Source organism: Vitis vinifera, chromosome 2 (assembly GCF_030704535.1).
Source record: "Vitis vinifera cultivar Pinot Noir 40024 chromosome 2, ASM3070453v1".
NCBI lineage: Eukaryota > Viridiplantae > Streptophyta > Magnoliopsida > Vitales > Vitaceae > Vitis > Vitis vinifera.
This window is the reverse complement of record NC_081806.1, coordinates 19,295,588-19,314,565: the sequence shown is the minus strand read 5'-3', so window position 1 is coordinate 19,314,565 and position 18,978 is coordinate 19,295,588. Positions and strand designations below refer to the sequence as shown.

The window sequence follows — 18,978 nt, the reverse complement described above, 5'->3', positions numbered from 1 at the left end:
CTTCCACTAGTTCCTCCTCATTTCCTTGCTCTAGCTCCGTCTTTTATAGCTCCCAGATGGCCCGCAGCTTCCAGGCCACAGGACAAGTGCCAAGCTGAGCCGTCTCCGGCGGAGGCACATCTCATAGAGAGAGAGTTTCCCTACTTTTGGTTATGGGGTTGAGTGTTTTTTGTGTTTCAGCTTTAAGAATTAGTTCAAGTTTGAGATTGTTATACTAACATGAAGAGGACTTGCTGATGACAAGGAGTAAATAGGAAATAGTGCACGTTTTTTATATTATTTTGTTCATTAATAGTTAGATCTCATATTTCATATATTTGGGTTTCCAAAAGCATATATTTTCCACATAAGAGGGCCAAAATACAAGTTTCCTAATTTTCTCATACATGGACGGGTATAATTTCAAGTCTGATCACAAATTAATCATACTAATGAACGATTCTGATTTAAAGTTGAGAAAAAATAAAAAGAAAAAGAAACACCGGAAAAACAGAAAATCAAAATCCCAAAACTAAGCAAACCCTTCATCGCTGCTCCGTCTGTATAAAACGGGGGCTTGAGCTCACCCATCTTCTTTCTCCCAATCCAAATCCTCCTCCAATCCCATCTCCTCCCTGTGTTCTACTCTGCAAATTATGATAATCTTTTTCCCATTCCCATTCCCATTCTCGATCTTCCATAATCTCCGCGTCTTCGGTCCTGGCTTGAATCCCTTCAAACCCTACTGCATCGCCAACCACTCCTCTCGCTAATCGCATCTACCCAATTGTCTCCCGTTTCATCTTCTTCTTTCCCAGATTTTCTTTATCATGTAACAACCTTGTGGCCGTCAATCCTATTCAATATAAACTATTGGCTTCGTTTTCTCAGCGCTTTGTTGTTGTGGTGGTAGTAGGTAGTCTGTGCGTTGGAAATTGGGGGATTTGGTAGAGTGAGAGGGATGTTTGAAACGAAACCGGATTCGTTTCGTCGGAACCTGTCGAAGAAGCGCTCATTTAGGGCTGCGGTGGGCGGGGACGACCGGGGGTGGACTCTGCTGCATGTTGGTGCTCGGAAAGGGGATCTCAATGAGGTGTGTGATTTCTTGGATTTTTCTTGGTATTTTCGGTTAGATTTCTGTTGTTTTGCGGTTTGAGATTCTGGATTTTGTCGAGAAAGTATAGGTTCCTGGTATTTAGTGTTGGTTTTTTTTATTTCTTTTGTTGTCTGAAAATTTTTAGAATATGATCGAAAAAGATTAGGTGCTTGGTGTTTGTCGTTGAATTTTTACTGTTTATTTTTTCGGAAATTTCAGATTATTATCAGATAGCTATGTGTTCAGTATTGAATTTGTAGTCCTTGTTTTGGTATTTTGAGTAGTACAAAGAGGAAGTCTAGGTTCTTGATGTTTGGTGTTGATTTGTTACTATTTTGTTGTCTAAAATATGGAATTTTATCTAAAAAAGAGTGGTTAGTTGGATGTTATATATTGTTGATATGTTTGTTAGAGTACAGTTTAGGAAATTCGTTGATTTTGATGTAGGAAAAGTAATGTAAGCGTGGAATATTATGAAAGATAGGGATTGAAATTATTTGGTTCATGAAATTAAGTGGGGGTTCTCTTTCTCTGTAATACCGCCCAGGGATCGCAATACAATCGCTTTTACCTATATTAAAAAAAAAACCCGCACAGGGATCGCTACTAAGTAAGCAAGCTACCTATTGCCTTGAATGGAATGGGTTGCCATGACTTTCCATTGATTTTGTTGCGGTTTTTAGGTAGTTTGGTTTATACTTTATCTACAGGATATTGAATATTGGTGTGGGTGCAAGTGATGCTCAACAACTTTTAGGTGGAAAATGTTATAGTCTGAACTCAAAGCCTTATTGAAAACTATCTTATTCTCATTTACATGCACCATTACATGACAACAAAGATTCTACTCATCCCAATTCCTTTATTATGACTAAATCCCACTAATCACCAAATTGAGTTTCCTCTATAGTAGTTTGACAATTTACCCTATGAGATATCGAAGTACTTGGTGGAGAGTTTTTTGGTGTGATGTTGGGCAGCGCATAAATTCATGAGGAAGCTACAATTTGTGAAATCGAAACCGAGAGAAGGGAATAAAGAGTCTTTTGGAAAGTTATAGGAAAGGAAGAAGAGTATCCTTACTAATATCGCTAGCATTGATGCTATTAAGCAAGAAGGGTATCCTATTTCATCATAGAGTGCTTCTTGGATGGAATGCCCCTTTATCGAAGAAGAGATTTTTATTGCCATTTTTCAATTAGATAGGGACAAAGTTCCTAGACCTAATGGTTTCACCATTGATGTGTTTCAAGATTGTTGGGATGAGATTAAGGAGGATTTAGTGAAGGTGTTTTCAAGATTTCATAGAAACGGGGTAGTTAATTAGAGTACAAATGTCACCTCAATTGCTCTAATGCCTAAGAAGAGTTGGACCAAATTTTCGATTTTAGACCTATAAGCTTGACCCTTTTTTTTGTATAAGTTCATAGCCAAAGTCTTATCAAGGTGTTTACGAGGTGTTCTTCATGAAACCATTCATGTTACATAAGGAAGGAACTTTTGTTTAGGGAAGGCAATTAGAGGTAGTTAGGAGTCCTTCAAGGATAAAACAGGTTTTAAGGTTGGGTCTGAGAGCAAGGTGAAGTTTTGGAAGGACAAGTGGTGTGGGAATATGTCTTTGAGGTAATCATTTCCGAAGCTCTATTCTATAGATTCTTCAAAAAATGCTTGGGTGGGTGACCTTTGGGATGGTAGTTGTAGTTCAAGGTTTATAAGATAGTTGCATAATTGGGAATTAGATGAGGTACAAGTCTTTTTTGGAAGGTTGTATGAAGTTTGAACACTCCATTACTTTGGGGACTGGCAATACTATGGTAGCCTACAAAGAATGGTACTTTTTCAATTAAGTCCTTTTATTACTCTTTGGAAAATAGGAGAGTGGAGTTGTTCCCTTGTGGCATAGTATGAAATTCTTGGGTGCCATTGGGAATATAGCTTGTTTGCTTGGGAAACAACTCAAGTCAGGATTTTGACTATAGATCTACTCAAAAGGAGGGGCTTGAATATTACTAATGGATGCTACATGTGCAAGGAAGAAGAAGAAATGAGCAACCATCTTCTTATTCATTGTTTGAAAGCACACATTTTATGGCAGTTGATTTGTGCTTTTTGGTGTGCAGTGGGTGAGGTACCCTTCAATTAGATGGGAAGAAGTCGGTTTGTGGTGGAGTCCAAATTGTTTGAGATTGTGGTTGAGGAGTCGGGTGGAAAGTTGAAAGGATGCATATGGGAGAGAAGTAGGGGCTTTGCTTCTTGGATTAGATTTGGGAAGGCTAGCCTTTGTTGTCTTTTGGAAGGCGTTGAAACCTGTTGTAGAGAGGTGGATGATCAAAGATGGGCTATTGAATGGTTGGAGGGAAATAGAAAGTTTAGAATGGAGCGACGGTTGAACAAGGCAGGGAGGTTCATCGTATGCTCTGTCCGAGATATGGAAGCAAAAAGATACAGCATTATCTTCCCTAAAGGGAAGGGTCAGGCCAGTGGATGAAACTCTTTGGCTGTGAGGTTGAGAGGTCTTGGAGTGGCACCGTTAGAAGGATTAAAGTTCACCAATGTGCCAGAGGCTCCGTTGAAGCCGAAGGGAGTCCTGAAGGTTCAGTGGAAGGAAAAGGGGGTGGAAATGAAGTCTTTTGCAAAAGCTGTTAAATCGACCCCGAGAAGGGCGGGTGAGTCAGTGTGGTTAGAGGTCGGGGAAAAAGAGGTGCGTGGTAGACTAGAGCATCTAAAACATTGCCTAATAGGGAGGTGGGGTTCTATCTCAACTCCATTACCTGAGTTGGATTACGTTAGGAATTGGACTCGCCAAAATTGGGAGGTTAAGGGGAAGCTGTCGATTGCCGCGTTGGGCAGGGGTATTATGTTGTTCAAATTCGAGCAGGCTCAAGAGGCTGAGCGTGTTTTTGGCCAGAGGCAAAAGAAGCATTAAGGAAAATTGGCTTATCTTGGACAAATGGAATCCTAAGGTGGGGTGTTCCTTCAAGAACTCCATTACCGTAGAGACATGGGTTAGGGCGGTCGGGCTTCCACTCCATCTCTGGAGTCTTGAGGTGTTTAAAAGTATTGGAGATGGGTGCGGAGGATTTGTAGCAGTGGATGAAGGAACCAAATCCATGTCTGAGATGCAATGGGCGAGGATTTTGGTGAAGCGTGAGGATTGGGAGGTCCCTAACTCTGTTCATATAGTTTTGGGGACGGGGTGCTTTTCCCTTCATCTGTGGTGGGAATCTACACCTTGGTTCTCGTAGGTGGTACCGGCGGGAAGCTCCTCCGGGAAGAGCGGGCTAAGGGCAGGCGAAGAAGTTGTTGGGTCTCATCGGGTGGCTTGCTGTGGAAGTCAAAGGGAGGGGGTGGAGCAGTTGGGGTTGCAGGTGTAGGTACAAGACGTGGCGCGTAATGGAGGAAAATTTCTCATTCCTTCTGATGAGGCCTCTGCAGAAGGGACTGTTGAGAGGAGATGGGCTGGTGGTCCAACCGACCTAGTGGGAGGGGGTAGGGAGTCCTCTCCCATCAGTATGGTCAACTGTGGAAGTGGGCTGGCAGGCCCAAGCAGTGGGCCGAGCTGTGGCCCTTCAGCTTTAAGCTGTGGGGAGGCCCAAGACTTTTGTCTTGTAAGCTGGGTGGTTTTGGGTCGGGATCCAAGGCCCCGTCCCTTTTCCTTAAGAGAGGGGGTGTCGGGTGAGGCCTGTGGGCCTGTTCAAGCTGGCGCTTTGGAAGATGGGGCCTTTTATGGAAACGAGACCCCAATCTCGCTTCCTAGGGCTCGGTTTTTGCAGTCGCCTCCCATATCCAAGGGCGCAAGTCAAGATGCAAGAGGAGAAGCCGATCCCCTCGTCGGGCTGCCGCGAGACTCGATGACGCGAGCTTCCTCTCAGATGATGGATCGGGGGCTCTTGACTGACGAAGCTCTATGCGAAGAGGCTTCTAGGTACGTCGATCTCTGTTATATTCCTATGGGGGGTCGGGATCTCTCTTCTCCTTCTCCTTCTTCTTCTTCCTTCGGACGGGTGACGTTGAATGAGGGGTCCATCGGTGTTTCGGTTTCTGAGTTCAACGAAGAGGAGCAGACTCTGTTGAGTATCATTCTAGCTGACGGTAGCAATGGGGTGCTAGCCTCTAAGGGAGAGAAGCCAATGGCTGGAGAAGGTTCGGGTGGGAAGTTTGAGGGGTTGCTTCAGGATCTGGATGGGTGCCGATGGGACGACAGTTACCTGGCGAGGTTTAGCAAATTCTTGGGCTTCTCCACGGATGGTTTTGAAGGCGAAATCCTGAATTTGCTCCTAAGGACTAAGAAAAGAAGAGAGCAAAATTTGAAAAAGGGCACGTCAAGGACCACTAAGTTTGATCGGGAGTTGAAAAAACTTGAGTGGTCTATCAATTATAATGGGGCAAGAAAGGAGAATTCTGTGGTCAGAGAAGGTGGGGTTAGAATCTCGACAGTTAGATGAAGCTAAAGATTCTATCTTGGAATGTCAGAGGGGCTAATGACAGAAATAAAAGGAAGGTTATCAAGGCCCTAATCAGATCGCAAAAGGTGGATTTGGTGTGCTTGCAGGAGACCAAAATCCAAGAAATGTCCCAAGGGGTTATTCACAGTCTTGGCGTGGGAAGATTCTTAGGTTGGGGAGCTGTGAATGCAACAGGGGCAGCTGGAGGGGTGGTGGTGTTCTGGGATAAGAGAGTGTTGGAGTTAGTAAGCCTGGAAGTGGGAATCTTCTCAATCTCGTGTCGATTCAAGAACTACGAGGATGGGTTTATGTGGTTCTTCACGGGGGTCTACGGACCTACTATGAAGAGGTATAGAGAACCTTTTTGGGAAGAGTTAGGTGCAATTCGAGGTCTGTGGTCTGATCCCTGGTGCATTGGTGGGGACTTCAATGTTATTAGATTTCCCAGTGAACGGAGTAGAGTAGGAAGATTGTCTAGTTCTATGAGAAGGTTTTCGGAGGTGCTAGATGAGCTAGCTTTAAGAGATTTACCTCTTCAGGGGGGTCCTTATACATGGAGTGGGGGGTTAAATGGCCAATCCAGGTCAAGACTGGATCGTTTCCTGATTTCGGAGGATTGGGAAAACCATTTTAGTGGAGTGTCTCAGTGCATACTCCCAAGGCCTATGTCTGACCATTCCCCAATCCTGTTAGATGGGGGTGGAGTTAGGAGAGGTCCTATTCCTTTCCGTTTTGAGAATATGTGGTTGAAGGAGGAGGGATTTAAGGAGCTTCTGAAGGGCTGGTGGCAAGGTTTTAATTTCAGTGGTTCTTTAGCTTTGTCCTCTTAGAAAAACTAAAGGCCTTAAAAGTTAAGCTGAAGAATTGGAATAAGGAAGTCTTTGGTAGAGTGGGGGTGAACTTGAGGATGGCTTTAGGCAAAGTTTCTTTTTGGGATGATCAGGAGAGGCAGAGAACGTTAAACGAGCAGGAGTTAGAGGCTAGAAAGGAGGCCAAGGAGGAGTTTAAAAAGTGGGCGATTATGGAGGAAATCTTGTGGAGGCAGAAATCAAGACAAATATGGTTGAAGGAAGGAGATAAGAACACGGGGATTCTTTCATAAGATGGCGAACTCTAACAGTAGAAGGAATTGTTTGAAAAAGATTAAAGTCAGTGGCATCTGGCTTTCAGAAGATCAAGAAATTCAAAGGGGAGTGGTGAGGGCCTATCAGGACCTGTTATCGGATCCTGGTGGCTGGCACCCGAGTATGAGCAGCTTGGAGTTTGATAGAATTGGAAGAGAGGAGGCTGCCAGGCTGGAGGAGATGTTCTCCTTGGAAGAGGTGTCTCTGGCCCTTTCGGAGCTGAATGGGGACAAGGCTCCTGGACCGGATGGATTTCCCATTGCCTTCTGGCAGTTTTGTTGGGATTTTGTCAAAGACGAAATAATGGGCTTCTTTAAGGATTTTTTTGAGAGAGGGAAATTCGTTAGAAGTTTTAACTCCACGTTTCTGGTTTTAGTCCCCAAGAAAGGTGGGGCTGAGGATTTACGTGACTATAGACCCATCAGCTTGGTGGGTGGTCTGTACAAGATTCTCGCCAAGGTTCTAGCCAATAGGCTGAAGAAAGTAGTGAGTAAGGTGGTGTCTTCTTCCCAAAATGCCTTTGTTGAAGGAAGGCAAATCCTTAACGCAGCGTTAATTGCTAACGAGGCCATAGACTCGCTGCTGAAAGGGGATGAAGCTGGTGTGTTATGCAAACTGGACCTAGAGAAGGATTATGACCATATTAACTGGGATTTTCTGATGTCAGTGATGCAAAAAATGGGTTTTGGGGAGAAGTAGGCTGGTTGGATCAGGTGGTGCTTCTCTATTGCTTCCTTCTCAGTTTTGATTAACGGTTCGCCAGCGGGTTTCTTCCAGAGCACTCGAGGGTTAAGGCAAGGGGACCCCTTTTCCCCCTACTTGTTTGTCTTAGGAATGGAGGCCCTTAAGCTGCCTCATTAACAAAGCGGTTAGGGGGGGCTTCCTATCCGGCTGCAGGTTAAGGGGAAGGGGTGGAAATGGGATTCAAGTATCTCATCTGTTATTCGCGGATGATACGTTGGTCTTTTGTAAGGATTCCCAAGACCAAATGGCTGTTCTAAGCTGGCTTTTAATGTGGTTTGAAGCCATTTCTGGCCTGAACATCAATTTGGAAAAGAGCGAAATTCTGCCGGTGGGAAGAGTTGAGAATGCTGAGGTCTTGGCTTCTGAATTGGGTTGCAAAGTGGGTTCTCTTCCTTCCACTTACTTGGGGCTGCCTCTAGGTGCTCCTCACAAATCGGTGGTTGTGTGGGATGGTGTGGAAGAAAGGATGAGGAAGAGACTCGCTTTGTGGAAGAGGCAGTTCATTTCTAAGGAGGGGAGAATCACTCTCATTCGGAGCACTTTGGCTAGCATGCCGATTTATCTTATGTCCTTAATGCGTATTCCAAGAGTTGTAAGATTGAGGCTTGAGAAAATCCAAAGGGATTTCCTTTGGGGTGGGGGTGCGTTGGAGAAGAGGCCTCACCTTGTAAAGTGGGATGTGGTTCGCTCTCATAAAATGATGGGTGGCTTGGGGATTAGAAATTTTTCTATCCTCAATAGGGCCCTGTTGTGTAAATGGAGCTGGCGCTTTGCGGCTGAAAGAGAGTCTTTTTGGAAGCTTATTATCAGCACGAAGTATGGGGAAGAAGGAGGAGGGTGGATCTCTTGTGAGGTTAGGGAAGGCTATGGGGTGGGGTTGTGGAAGGAAATTAGAAAGGAAGGCGCTCTGATGTTTAAAAACGTTTCCTTCACTGTAGGGGATGGTAGAAGGGTGAAATTTTGGAAGGACATTTGGTGTGGAAACATTTCCCTATGTGAGGCTTTTCCTTCTCTGTTTGCCTTTGCGGTATCCCAAGATGCGTGGGTAGCGGATTGTTGGGATTCTATGGGGGATGCGGGGGGATGGTATCCTTGTTTTTCTAGATCATTTAATGACTGGGAGCTAGAGGCGGTGGCGAGTCTCCTTTCGGTCCTTCAAGGAAAGAGGCTCAATGTTGGGATGGAGGATAGAGTGGTGTGGAATGCTTCTAAGAGTGGGATTTTCTCTGTAAAATCCCTTTACAATACTCTTGATTCTGGTGGTGCAGTCCCGTTTCCGTGGAGAATCATATGGAGCCCTTGCGTGCCTACTAAGGTGGGTTTTTTTGCTTGGGAAGCTTCTTGGGGGAAGGTGCTAACCCAAGATCAACTCAAAAGGAGGGGCTGGTCTCTAGCAAACAGATGCTTCTTATGTTGTGATGACGAGGAGACAATAAACCACATCCTTATTCATTGCCCCAAGGCGAGGGTGTTGTGGAATCTTGTGTTTTCGTTGTTTAGGGTTAATTGGGTCCTTCAGCTCACGGTTAGAGACACTCTCCTTGGTTGGTCCGCTTCCTTTGTGGACAAGAAGCGTGGGAAGATTTGGCGGGCAGCCCCCCTTGTTTATTTTGGACGATGTGGAAAGAAAGAAATAGGATAGTTTTTGATAATGAGGTTTTGTCGATCCAAAGATTGAAAATCTCCTTCATTTGTAATCTTTTCTCTTGGTCCAAGTCTTGTTTAGATGGAGAGCCCCGCTCCTTAATTAACTTTGTAGATTGGTTGGGTTCTAATTGAGGGTTGGTGAGTATATGTTTCCTTGTGCTTTTTGTTTGTGGGGCTTCTCGTGTATACTTCCTGTATGCTTCGAGTTGCCTTCTTGCTCCCTTCTTTTAATATAATTTTTCTGTGTTTATCTATCAAAAAAAAAAAAAAAACTAGCACGAGTCCTTCGTTGGAAAAAAGAGAAAAAAGTCTTGGAAGTTTGCTTTGTTGTGCTTGTTTTAGATCATATGGAGGGAGAGAAATAGGAGAACTTTTGATAATTGGGAAAACATGGACCAAATAATTAAAAATTCTTTCTTGTATCTTTTTTGGGGTTGGGTTAAATTATATATTGAGGATAGTTCTTTGTGGCTGTTAGACTTTATGGATTGGTTAGACTCTCTATGTGGCATGATTGCTGGTTTTTGTGTCTTTGTGCCTCTTTTTTGGCCTTTTGGTTACTTTGTATATGTCGTTTTCTTGCCTATCAAAAAAAAAAAGAAATGTTTGTTTGGTTGTACTAAAGCCTTCAAGCACCCTTTGTTACTATTAGACTTTTCCACATTAGTCTTAGCTTCTATTCTTGGTACATTGGAGTCTAAGATGTTTTAGAGGGCATTGTAGGGTTTTTAGTAGTAAGGATTCAAGCTTTTAGCACCATCATGAAAAAGTCATGTTTGTACACTACCTTTTCAAACCTGAAATATGCATCCACCTGATGGCAATTATAGTAGCATGGCACATTTCTGTCTTTTTCTTTTCAAGTCCTAAAAAAAAAAGTGAGAGGAAGAAACAACTTTAAAATTGCGTAAAGAAGAGAAACAATTACAAGAAACTAAGATGCAACATATGACGATGTACCTAGTGAGGAGCCTAGGAGTGGGAAGATTCTTTGAATGGGGAGCAGGCAAGGCGAGAGGATCAGCAGGAGGTGTTTTGGTGTTTTTGGACATAGGATGCTAGAGTTGATTGATATGGAAGTGAGTTTTTCTATATTCTGTCAATTCAAAAACTGTGAAGACGGTTCTGTCTAGTTGTTCTTAAGGGTGTACAGGCCAGTTTGGAGGGAGGAGAGAGGACTTTTGGGTGGAGTTGGGTGATATAAGAAGTCTTTGTGATGATCCTTGGTGCGTATGAGGGGACTTCAATGTTGTCAGATTTTCTAGGGAAGGGAGGAACTCCCCAAAGATGCCCTCAGATATGAGGCTCTTTTTGAAGACTATTGAGGAGCTGAATTTGGGGATTTTGCACTAGCTAGAGGGCCCATTTTGTGTGACAGCTTGAATAACCAGTCTTCTTCAAAGTTGGATCATCATATCCTAGTATTGGAAGAGTAGGATGATCATTTTACGAGCCTGATTCAGAGTGTCTTATTAAAAACAGTCTTTGATCGCTCTCCCATTGTTTTAGACAATGGAGGGATAACAAGGGTTAAATCTTCTTTTACATTTGAAAATATGCAGCTTAAAATGGAAGGCTTTAAGGACCTGGTGAGGAACTTGTGGAGTGACTAATGTTAGGGGTTCATAAGGCCATATTTTGGCAACAAAGTTAAACACCCTAAAATAGGATCTAAAAATTTGGAATAAAGAGGGATTTGAGAATATCAGAACCAAAAAAATTGAGGCCTTAAACCATATTGGCTCATTTTTTATTTATTTTTTAATCAGAAACAAGAATTGTATTAATATCATATAAAGATTTCATAATAGGGATGAGGAATCCTCCCCACAAATATACAAATCTGATCTAAAAACCTCCTCTATGCAAGGAGATTTGTACAAAAAGATAGATCACAAAAGAATGTACCAGAGGAACCTCTCTTGAAAAGATAGCTAGGCTACTCTCAATGGTGGCCCAACTGTAGTGTACATACTACAAGCCAACTAAGCTGAATGAGGTTTAAAGGACATCCTTTAAATTTGTCAAGACGAGGCCCACAAAGAAGTAAAGAAATGATATAAATGCCATAAAGTCTCGGACGTCCTTCACTTGTCCTTAAAGATCCTAACATTTCTCTCTTGCCACACCGTCCTGATCAAAGTGAGATAAACAATCTGCTAAACTGTTTTGCCTTTGGTGGAGTTCCCAGAAACCATATAAGAAACAAAGATCATATCACAGGAACTCCTAGGCTGAACCCACATCATCACTGTCTATAAAAAAGTTTGTGCCACAACCCCAAAGTGAATGGACAATATAGAAATTGGTGGTCACTTGTCTCTTCACTCCTCCTACATAGTATACACCACTTCAGACTAAGGGCTTTGGAAGGTCTTCTCATATGAAACAAGTGATTGTTATTTGCCTTCTTGTATGCCGCTAACCAAGCAAAGGCCTTAACCTTAGATGAGACTTTTGATTTCCAAATAAAATTGACTGGATGGAAAGGAATTAAATCTGATAATTTGGACAAAGCAAAAGAAATATTTTATTGAGAATAAGCTTAAAGAGGTCAATGCCCATGCTCGCACATCTGGGACAGCTGTGAACAAGTGTACACGAGTAAGAGAAGTCATTAATTCTTCGAGATCCTCAATCTCCAAATCAGTTAGGTTGCAGCGAAAAATTAGATTCCAAGAGAGAGAAGAGGCATGGCCACAGATAGCCGAAATGGAGAGGTTTCTGATTGTGACAACTCTTTAAAGTCTTGGAAATTGTGAACATAACGGTTGATCCCCCCACTGTAAGTCTTCCTAGAAACTATATTAGCTTTTAGGATTCTTAAGAGATCAAAGTAGTCCTCTTTGTTGAAGCAATCAAGGCTAGAACGATGGTGGTGGATTAGAAGAAACAATATGGAGGTAGAAATCAAGAAAAATTGGTTTAGAGATGGGGATAAAAATACTAACTTTTTTCATAAAATGGTCCATGTGCTTAGAAGAAGAGACTTCTTGGCCAAAGTTAATTCTAGGAGTGTGGATATTCCTTTTTCTGAGAAGTATTTGTTACCTTGTCTAGTTTGTGTGAAGATAAAACTACAAGGCTGGATGACTTTACTATGGTGTTTTAGCAACTGTGTTGAGACTTTGTTAGGTATGAAGTGATAAGTTTTTTTTAGGGAGTTTTTGATAACAGCTCTTTTAAGAGAAAGCTGAAAGGCCACCTTTTTGGTATCAACTCTAAAGAAAGGTGGAGCAATGAACTTAAAGCATTTTAGGCCCATTACCTGAGTTAGGGGGTGGTTTGAGTTTTTGGCAAAAGTCTAGCTAACCGACTTAAAAAGTGGCAGGAAAAATGATCTTTTAGCTTATCAGCACACTTTGAATGATTTTTTTTTTATCACAAATGAGGCCATAGATTTAAGGAGGAAGAGTGCCAATGGTGGGTTTATTTGTAAGATATATTTTAGGCATATGATCATGTCAATTGAGACTTTTTGCTTTTAGTCTTCCAAAAAAATGGATTTTGGTCTCAAGTGGATTATAGATGAATTAAATGATGGATATCCTCAATTAAATTTTCCATCTTAGCCAACAAGTTTAATTATAGGGAATGAGGATGATAGAACGGTTTGGATGGACTCCAATTATGGCAAGTTCTCCATTAACTCTTTCTATTCTTCCTTGGCCTGGGAAAGAAGAGAGCCTTTTCCTGCAAGCATAGCTTGGGACCCTTAGGTACCAGTGAGCATGGCCTTCTTTGCATGGGAAATAGTTTATGGAAGGATTTTGAAGCTTGATCAGCTCAGAAGGATGGAATGGGATGGTAGATGTGCAAAGGTGAAGAAGAATCGGGTGATCATAAGCTCTTTCATTGCTCTAAAGCAAGAAATTTGTGGCAATTAGTTTATTTTACTGTTTGGAGTAGTAGCTTAGGTGGCACTCTTCTATATGTGAGGAAACCTCATAGGTTGGCAAGGGTCCTTTGTGGTGAATAAGCGGAAGCAGGCTAGGATGACCTCTCCCTTCTGCTTGTTTTGGACTTTATGAAAAGGAAAGGAATAGAAGGTGATTGAAGATGTTGAACATAAATGATTATTCATTAACCTTGATACTTGGTTGATTGGTTGAGCTCCAAGTAAAGGGGAGGACACCTTTTTTTAGATGATCATTCAATAACTAAGATACTCGGTTGATTGGTTGAGCTCCAAGGGGAGGACACCTTTTTTTCCTCTTCTCTCTTCTCTTTTGCTTGTGTAAAGGTGTCTATTGTAGACATTACACTGTTGATACTCCTTGTATATTTTAGTGTATCCTTGTATATTTTCTGCTTTGCCCTCTCAAAAAAGAGAAGAGAACAAACTTGTCTGGCTGAAAAGGCTATCAAATGTAGACATTCGTCAAAGACATGAACAAAATGTTAAACAAAACCTGGAAAATGTCAATATAAATCCTTTTTGGCCCCATTACAATGAAGGGTGTCACATGAATCTTCAAACCCTGGAGAGAGAAAATTCAATTGAATAATAAAATAAAAAGTCCAAAAAATAAAAGAAAATCAAAATACCTAAGAAAATACATATGTAGCAAGAGATAAAAAAAGTTTGGGTTTTAAGCCTTAGTTTCTTTTCCTGAACTCTTGTTAGTAAAGAGGTTATCAGGCATGCAGTGGAGGGAAGAAGTTTGTTTTGTGATAATGTTAGAAGAGATTCAAAGGAACCTGTTGTAACAAGGGCCTAAATGTGAAAGGTCTTAAGAGAAGGTTTAAGTTGCTAATAGTGGTGGCTCCCTTCTCTGGTGCTAGTATTGTTTAGTGATTCGGGCTTCTCTTCTTCCTCTCTGGCAGGTGAGGCGACTTCTTGATGAAGGAATGGATGTAAACGTGGCAGCATGCGGCCCCAAATCGAAAGGGGTGACCCCCCTTCACCTTGCCGCTCAGGGTGGGCATCTCAGAGTCATGGATGAATTGCTTGAACGTGGTGCTAATATTGATGCTAGAACTAAGGGTGCCTGTGGCTGTAAGTATCGTCAACCTCTTTCAGGTTTAACCACACCAAACTGTTAATGTCTCTGCATCTCACTTTTTGTCCTTTTTACTTCCAGGGACCCCACTTCACAATGCAGCCAAAGAAAGAAACAAGGATGCCATCAAATTCCTGATAGAGAATGGGGCATTCCTAGCTGCTGACATCAATGATAACAGGTTCAACCCACCCCTCCATTACTGCACAGGTCTTGAGTGGGCTTATGAGGAGATGAAACGCATCCAACAAGAGAATTGGAGCTCATCAGCAGGTGAGACCTCCTACAGCTCTGAAAGCTAAATACCATCCCAAGTACACCACATTGCAACCTTTGATGCCATGTTCAGCCCAATATTATCCTCCATTAACTATGGATACTAAAACCAATTGCACGCACTAGTAGTGATGAAGTATGGCTTTGGATCAAATTTATGTTTTGTTGTGTGTTTTGGATGCTTGATGAACCAAGCACATGTTATCCGTAAAATGGTTGAAGCATTTGAATAGGAGGTCCACTATAACTATAAACCCTAGGTAAATCTTTCAAAAAACCAAAATGGTTTGTTTGATAGGGTTGTTTCGATGATTGATTTTGGAAGATGTACTTCTACACTTGTACTTCGATTCCATCTATGGTTCTCTTGTTTATCTTTTGGCTTCATTGTTTCAATATCCATGGATTTGGGTCGTTTGAGGGGTTTTCTGAACTTCTGAATCATTTTCAAGATGATACGCCGCATCTTCTCATGGAAGATTTTTCCATTTACTACTGATGTTTTCTGTGTAAAGAGGTCTACTTGCTGGAAGGCATGGCATTTTGTCTATATGCTTTTGTGTAGTCTCAATGTTCTGTCTCCCTCTTTTATTTTTGGATGTTTGTCTTTTTTGAGAAGATTCTTCTGATTTTTTTTTTTTTGTAGAATCAAGAATATTCATGGTTTGTCTTTTTTTTTTTTTTTGGGTGAGTCTTTTTCAGTTTTCAACCAAGAAATTAGCCTCATCATGTGTTGAAGTGACTGGAACATTTGTGTGGGTTTCATTGTCTAACTTTTTTTTATGAAAAAAGGCAATTTTTTTGTAGTCTGGTTTCTTGTAAAGATTTAGAGGGCATTTGTTCTTTTGTTTTTTTGTTGAAAGTAATTCTTTTTGGACTTTAAGTCGTTGGTTTGCCTATTTTTTCATGATTTATAAGTTTTTGATTGAATAGAAAAAATCAAAATATTTAACTTTTTTTAAATGAAAAAAAGTAATATATTGATTTTTTTTTATACTATTTAATAGAAATAAAATATAATAAAAATAAATAATTTAATATTGAACACAATTAAATATTATATAATTTTAAGTTTTATTTATAATTAAATAAAAAAACAAATACCATTTAGAATTTGCTGAATATAAAAGTTGTTCATTTGGAAAAGAAAAACATAGATTTTGGAGATTCTTGAAAATGTAAAATTTTTTAATTATTTTTAGAAATTTTTATAGTGATTTTAGTAAGTATTTTTAATATTTTGAGTATTTGAAAATTTTTATTAGAAGATTTATTTTGAAGTGCTAAATTGAATAAAAATGTTTTCTTACAAACAAGCTCTACAACACAAATCTTAATACAAAAAGTGGAGAAGTTGATTTTATGTGGTGAGGAGGAAAAGAAAATGGTCAAATCCAAAAATATGGATGGCGTTACACAATGCCCTCTCAAATAGGGAAATTAGCTCAAGGCCAATGTACAACATCAAGTCTCTTTCTTCCTAGTAGCTTCACAAAAAATCTTCTGATGAATGGTCGATTTTTAGACAATAACCATATATAGAAATAGACTAGGGATTATGTTGGTAATGTTTCTTATGTCTCTCAGAATAACGATCCAACGGAAAACATATGTTTGGTTCTTAAAAGACGGAGAATTTTAGGGTATGTTTGGTTTTTACAAAATTTATGGGAGAAGATAGAGAGAAGGAAATTACAAAAAAAGAAAAAAAAAATCATTTTATAGGTTTTTGAGTACAGGGTATGACAAAAAATTAATCAATCCGTACAGCGGCTCATCCTGGGTAATACATGAACAGCCACCGCATCAAGACCCTCCGGCGGGTCCACCACCCAGATGCGCGGCGTTGACGCCACTACATCCACCACCACGACCCTCCCACCGCCGCCACTCACCACCACCACCCTTCCGCCGCCGGCCGCCATGTGGTCTGCTCCTCTAAGCACCTCCGCCTCCACCACCTCTTCCCATGCGTCACGCTCACCATCGTATTTTCTCAAAATCCCCTTGCCCTCATCCACCACATACATTTCCTCCGCTCCCCCTGCCATCGCCATCGCCGCCGCCGGCCCCCTCCACCCTCCGAGCATCCCCTCCGGCATCTCCTCCCAAACGTCCGAAGCAACGTCGTACACCGCCCCCTCCTTGGTGGCCACGCCCTTCACATTCACCATCCACAGCTTCCCCCTCCACCCGACCGCTTCAATCGCCTCCCTACTCATCCTCACATCCCTCAACCCCCCCATCCTCTCAACGACGTCGTTTCGCACCTCCCATCTCTCCACCGTCTTCGCCACCTCCAGACTGTAGCTTCCGCCCATCCCGCCGGCCACGTACACCGCCCCGCCTAGGGTACCGGCCGCGCACCACCGCCGCGGAGCCAAGAGCCGCGGCCCGAACCGCCAGGTTCGCGACATCGGATCGAAGATAAGCGGGCGGTGGAGGGCCGGGACGAGGCCGTGAGCGGTGGCGGCCAGAACCACTAGCTGCCCGGCCACCGCCAGAGACTGTACCGGTAACCTCCGGGAGAGGAACGAGGGGTGAGTCAGCAGGACGCGGAGCGGAGGATCCGACGGCGGCGGCGGCGGGAGTTGGAGCCACCGCGACTGGATCGGATCGAAGGAGAAGAAGTGGACAGCATCACCGCCGGAATCAATGGAGGATGACAGCACAGTATAGATAGAGAGATGTGGAGGAAATGCCGAAGAATAAATAAATTCTCTCCAAGCACAAGAAACCGCGAACAGAATGGAAGGATGAAGTCTAGAGAGACAGAGGTGGGCGATGTGGTCCGGCAGGCCCGGGAGCAACGGCTGAGTGCACCGCCAGCAGCGGTGACGACGGCGGAGATCAGTGCAAAAAAGTTTGAGTCTTTTGGCGGAGGAGGAGGAATCTGACATGGAAAATGATTATGGATTTTTGTAGGGAAAGTAGTAAAGATGTGAGGGTTAGTTATTCTCCACCGATGTCGAGGGTTTAGAGGATGTGATTGGTTGTAAGGAGAAGGTGGGGGGAGAGAGACCAAAAGTTATAGAACCTCTCTTTGACTTCATCCACACTCTCAAATCATTACCAAGTGATTTGCGTTTGTACTTTAAATTTTGAAATTTTGTTTGGTGTTTTTTTAAGCTCTACTAATTACACTTAACCAGACCATGAAGTGGAAATATATTAAATATGTTATCCTTGTACCCATTGGAGGTCACGTCAAAGCTTTAAGAATTCTACATCACAAATCAAATCCATATGAATAATAATCAAGTTTATTATTTAATTATTAAATAGGTAACATTATATATAAGCTAATTAATTTATTTAATAATTAAGTTAAGTTAAATCTTTTATAAATCTATATGATTAATGTCTCAATTATTCAATTCATCTATTTATTTAAAAACAAATTTAAAATAAATCAAATATAGGTAAAATAGTTTAAATTTGTATTAGGTTAATGAGTATAATTATTAAGTAGGTTAATTCATATCAAATTTGTGTTAAACTTCTTATTAATTAGGCAGGTTATTCGAGTGGATACAAATTTGATTCAAATCAAATTACAATAACTTAAATTTGTGAAAAGAATGTATGAAATTTTAGTGGTGTTAACGAATCTATCAAACTTTACTACTCTTAGGATTGAATCTCATTGGACCTCATTATCCAAAAACTGTTTACTTATTAGGCAAGTTACACAAGTGGAAACGAATTTGATTCAAGTCGGATTATAATCAACCCAAATTTGTGAAAAAAAATGTATAAAATTCGAGTGGTGTTAACTAATCTATTAAACTTTACCACTCTTAAGATTGAATTTCATTATCTAAAACTACTTATTAAGCATTGATTCAAATCATATTATAATCAACCCAAATTCATGAAAAAATTGTATGGAATTTGAGTGGTGTTAACGAATCTATCAAACTTTACCACTCTTAAGATTGAACCTCCTTTTTGTTTAACATGTATCTCATTCTACGATTTGAGCCAAAATCATCGTTAGCTCCCTCCATCTAGTATGATTCTTTCCTCATCTCGCTATAGGATAAGGAAAAACTTAATTTAGTAATAAAAAACACTTCACCTTCCTAATCTTTTTAAAAGATTTTATGAATAAAATGGATGTTAAAATTAATTCTCTTAAAAAATCATGTATCATTTCCTTATTTATTATACCTAAAAGTATTTTTTTTTTTTTTAAATTTCACACTAGTATTTATCCGTTATACTCATATCTTATTTCTTTTGATTGATTTGATTTAGACTTTGAAACAAATCTTAAAATTTTTAAATGAAAAAATCCAAAATTCGATAGAAGTGGGGCATGCCTTGGTGTTTAAGAGGTGGTTGTCCACTTGTCCCCTTAATGCCTTATTTTATTATTTTTACTCTACTTTTCCCAACACAATGACCTTGAAAAGTACCCTTTTGTTTTATTTTGCTCTGCTCCCGTCTTTTCACAACTTGGTTGAAAAAATATTTAATTCCACTTTTTGACTTTTCATTTACAAACCACAAAAATTAACTAAGTAGAAAAGAAAAAAAATTACATTTTAATAATAATAATAATTAATTAATTATATTTTTATTTGAAAAGTAATCAATTTTTAATATAATAATTATTATTATTTTAAGCATTTACAATATATTTTAAAATAAATGGTTAT

General features: G+C 40.8%; 2 protein-coding genes across 2 annotated transcripts; one reads left to right on the top strand and one right to left on the bottom strand.

Annotated features, from left to right (window-relative positions):
• Nucleotides 1-483: 483 nt before the first annotated feature.
• On the top strand, nucleotides 484-14,688 carry LOC100266568 (phytochrome-interacting ankyrin-repeat protein 2). Its single transcript, XM_002268406.5, has 3 exons — nucleotides 484-1,072; nucleotides 13,863-14,034; nucleotides 14,120-14,688. Exons 1-3 carry the CDS (start codon nucleotides 941-943, stop codon nucleotides 14,338-14,340), a joined length of 525 nt encoding a protein of 174 aa, XP_002268442.1. The 5' UTR covers nucleotides 484-940; the 3' UTR covers nucleotides 14,341-14,688.
• A 959-nt stretch (nucleotides 14,689-15,647) lies between these two features.
• On the bottom strand, nucleotides 15,648-17,432 carry LOC100266563 (F-box/kelch-repeat protein SKIP25). Its single transcript, XM_010646497.3, has one exon. The coding sequence runs from the start codon at nucleotides 17,212-17,214 to the stop codon at nucleotides 16,072-16,074; it is 1,143 nt and encodes a 380-aa protein (XP_010644799.1). The 5' UTR covers nucleotides 17,215-17,432; the 3' UTR covers nucleotides 15,648-16,071.
• Between the last annotated feature and the right edge of the window lie 1,546 nt (nucleotides 17,433-18,978).

What these genes read in the sequence shown, in the direction of transcription:
- LOC100266568 (XM_002268406.5), top strand. Translation starts at nt 941, where the DNA reads ATGTTTGAAACGAAACCGGATTCGTTTCGTCGGAACCTGTCGAAGAAG. An exon ending in GGAAAGGGGATCTCAATGAG is followed by an intron (nt 1,073 to 13,862) that starts GTGTGTGATTTC and finishes CCTCTCTGGCAG; the next exon opens with GTGAGGCGACTTCTTGATGA. An exon ending in AACTAAGGGTGCCTGTGGCT is followed by an intron (nt 14,035 to 14,119) that starts GTAAGTATCGTC and finishes TTTTACTTCCAG; the next exon opens with GGACCCCACTTCACAATGCA.
- LOC100266563 (XM_010646497.3), bottom strand. Translation starts at nt 17,214, where the DNA reads ATGTCAGATTCCTCCTCCTCCGCCAAAAGACTCAAACTTTTTTGCACT.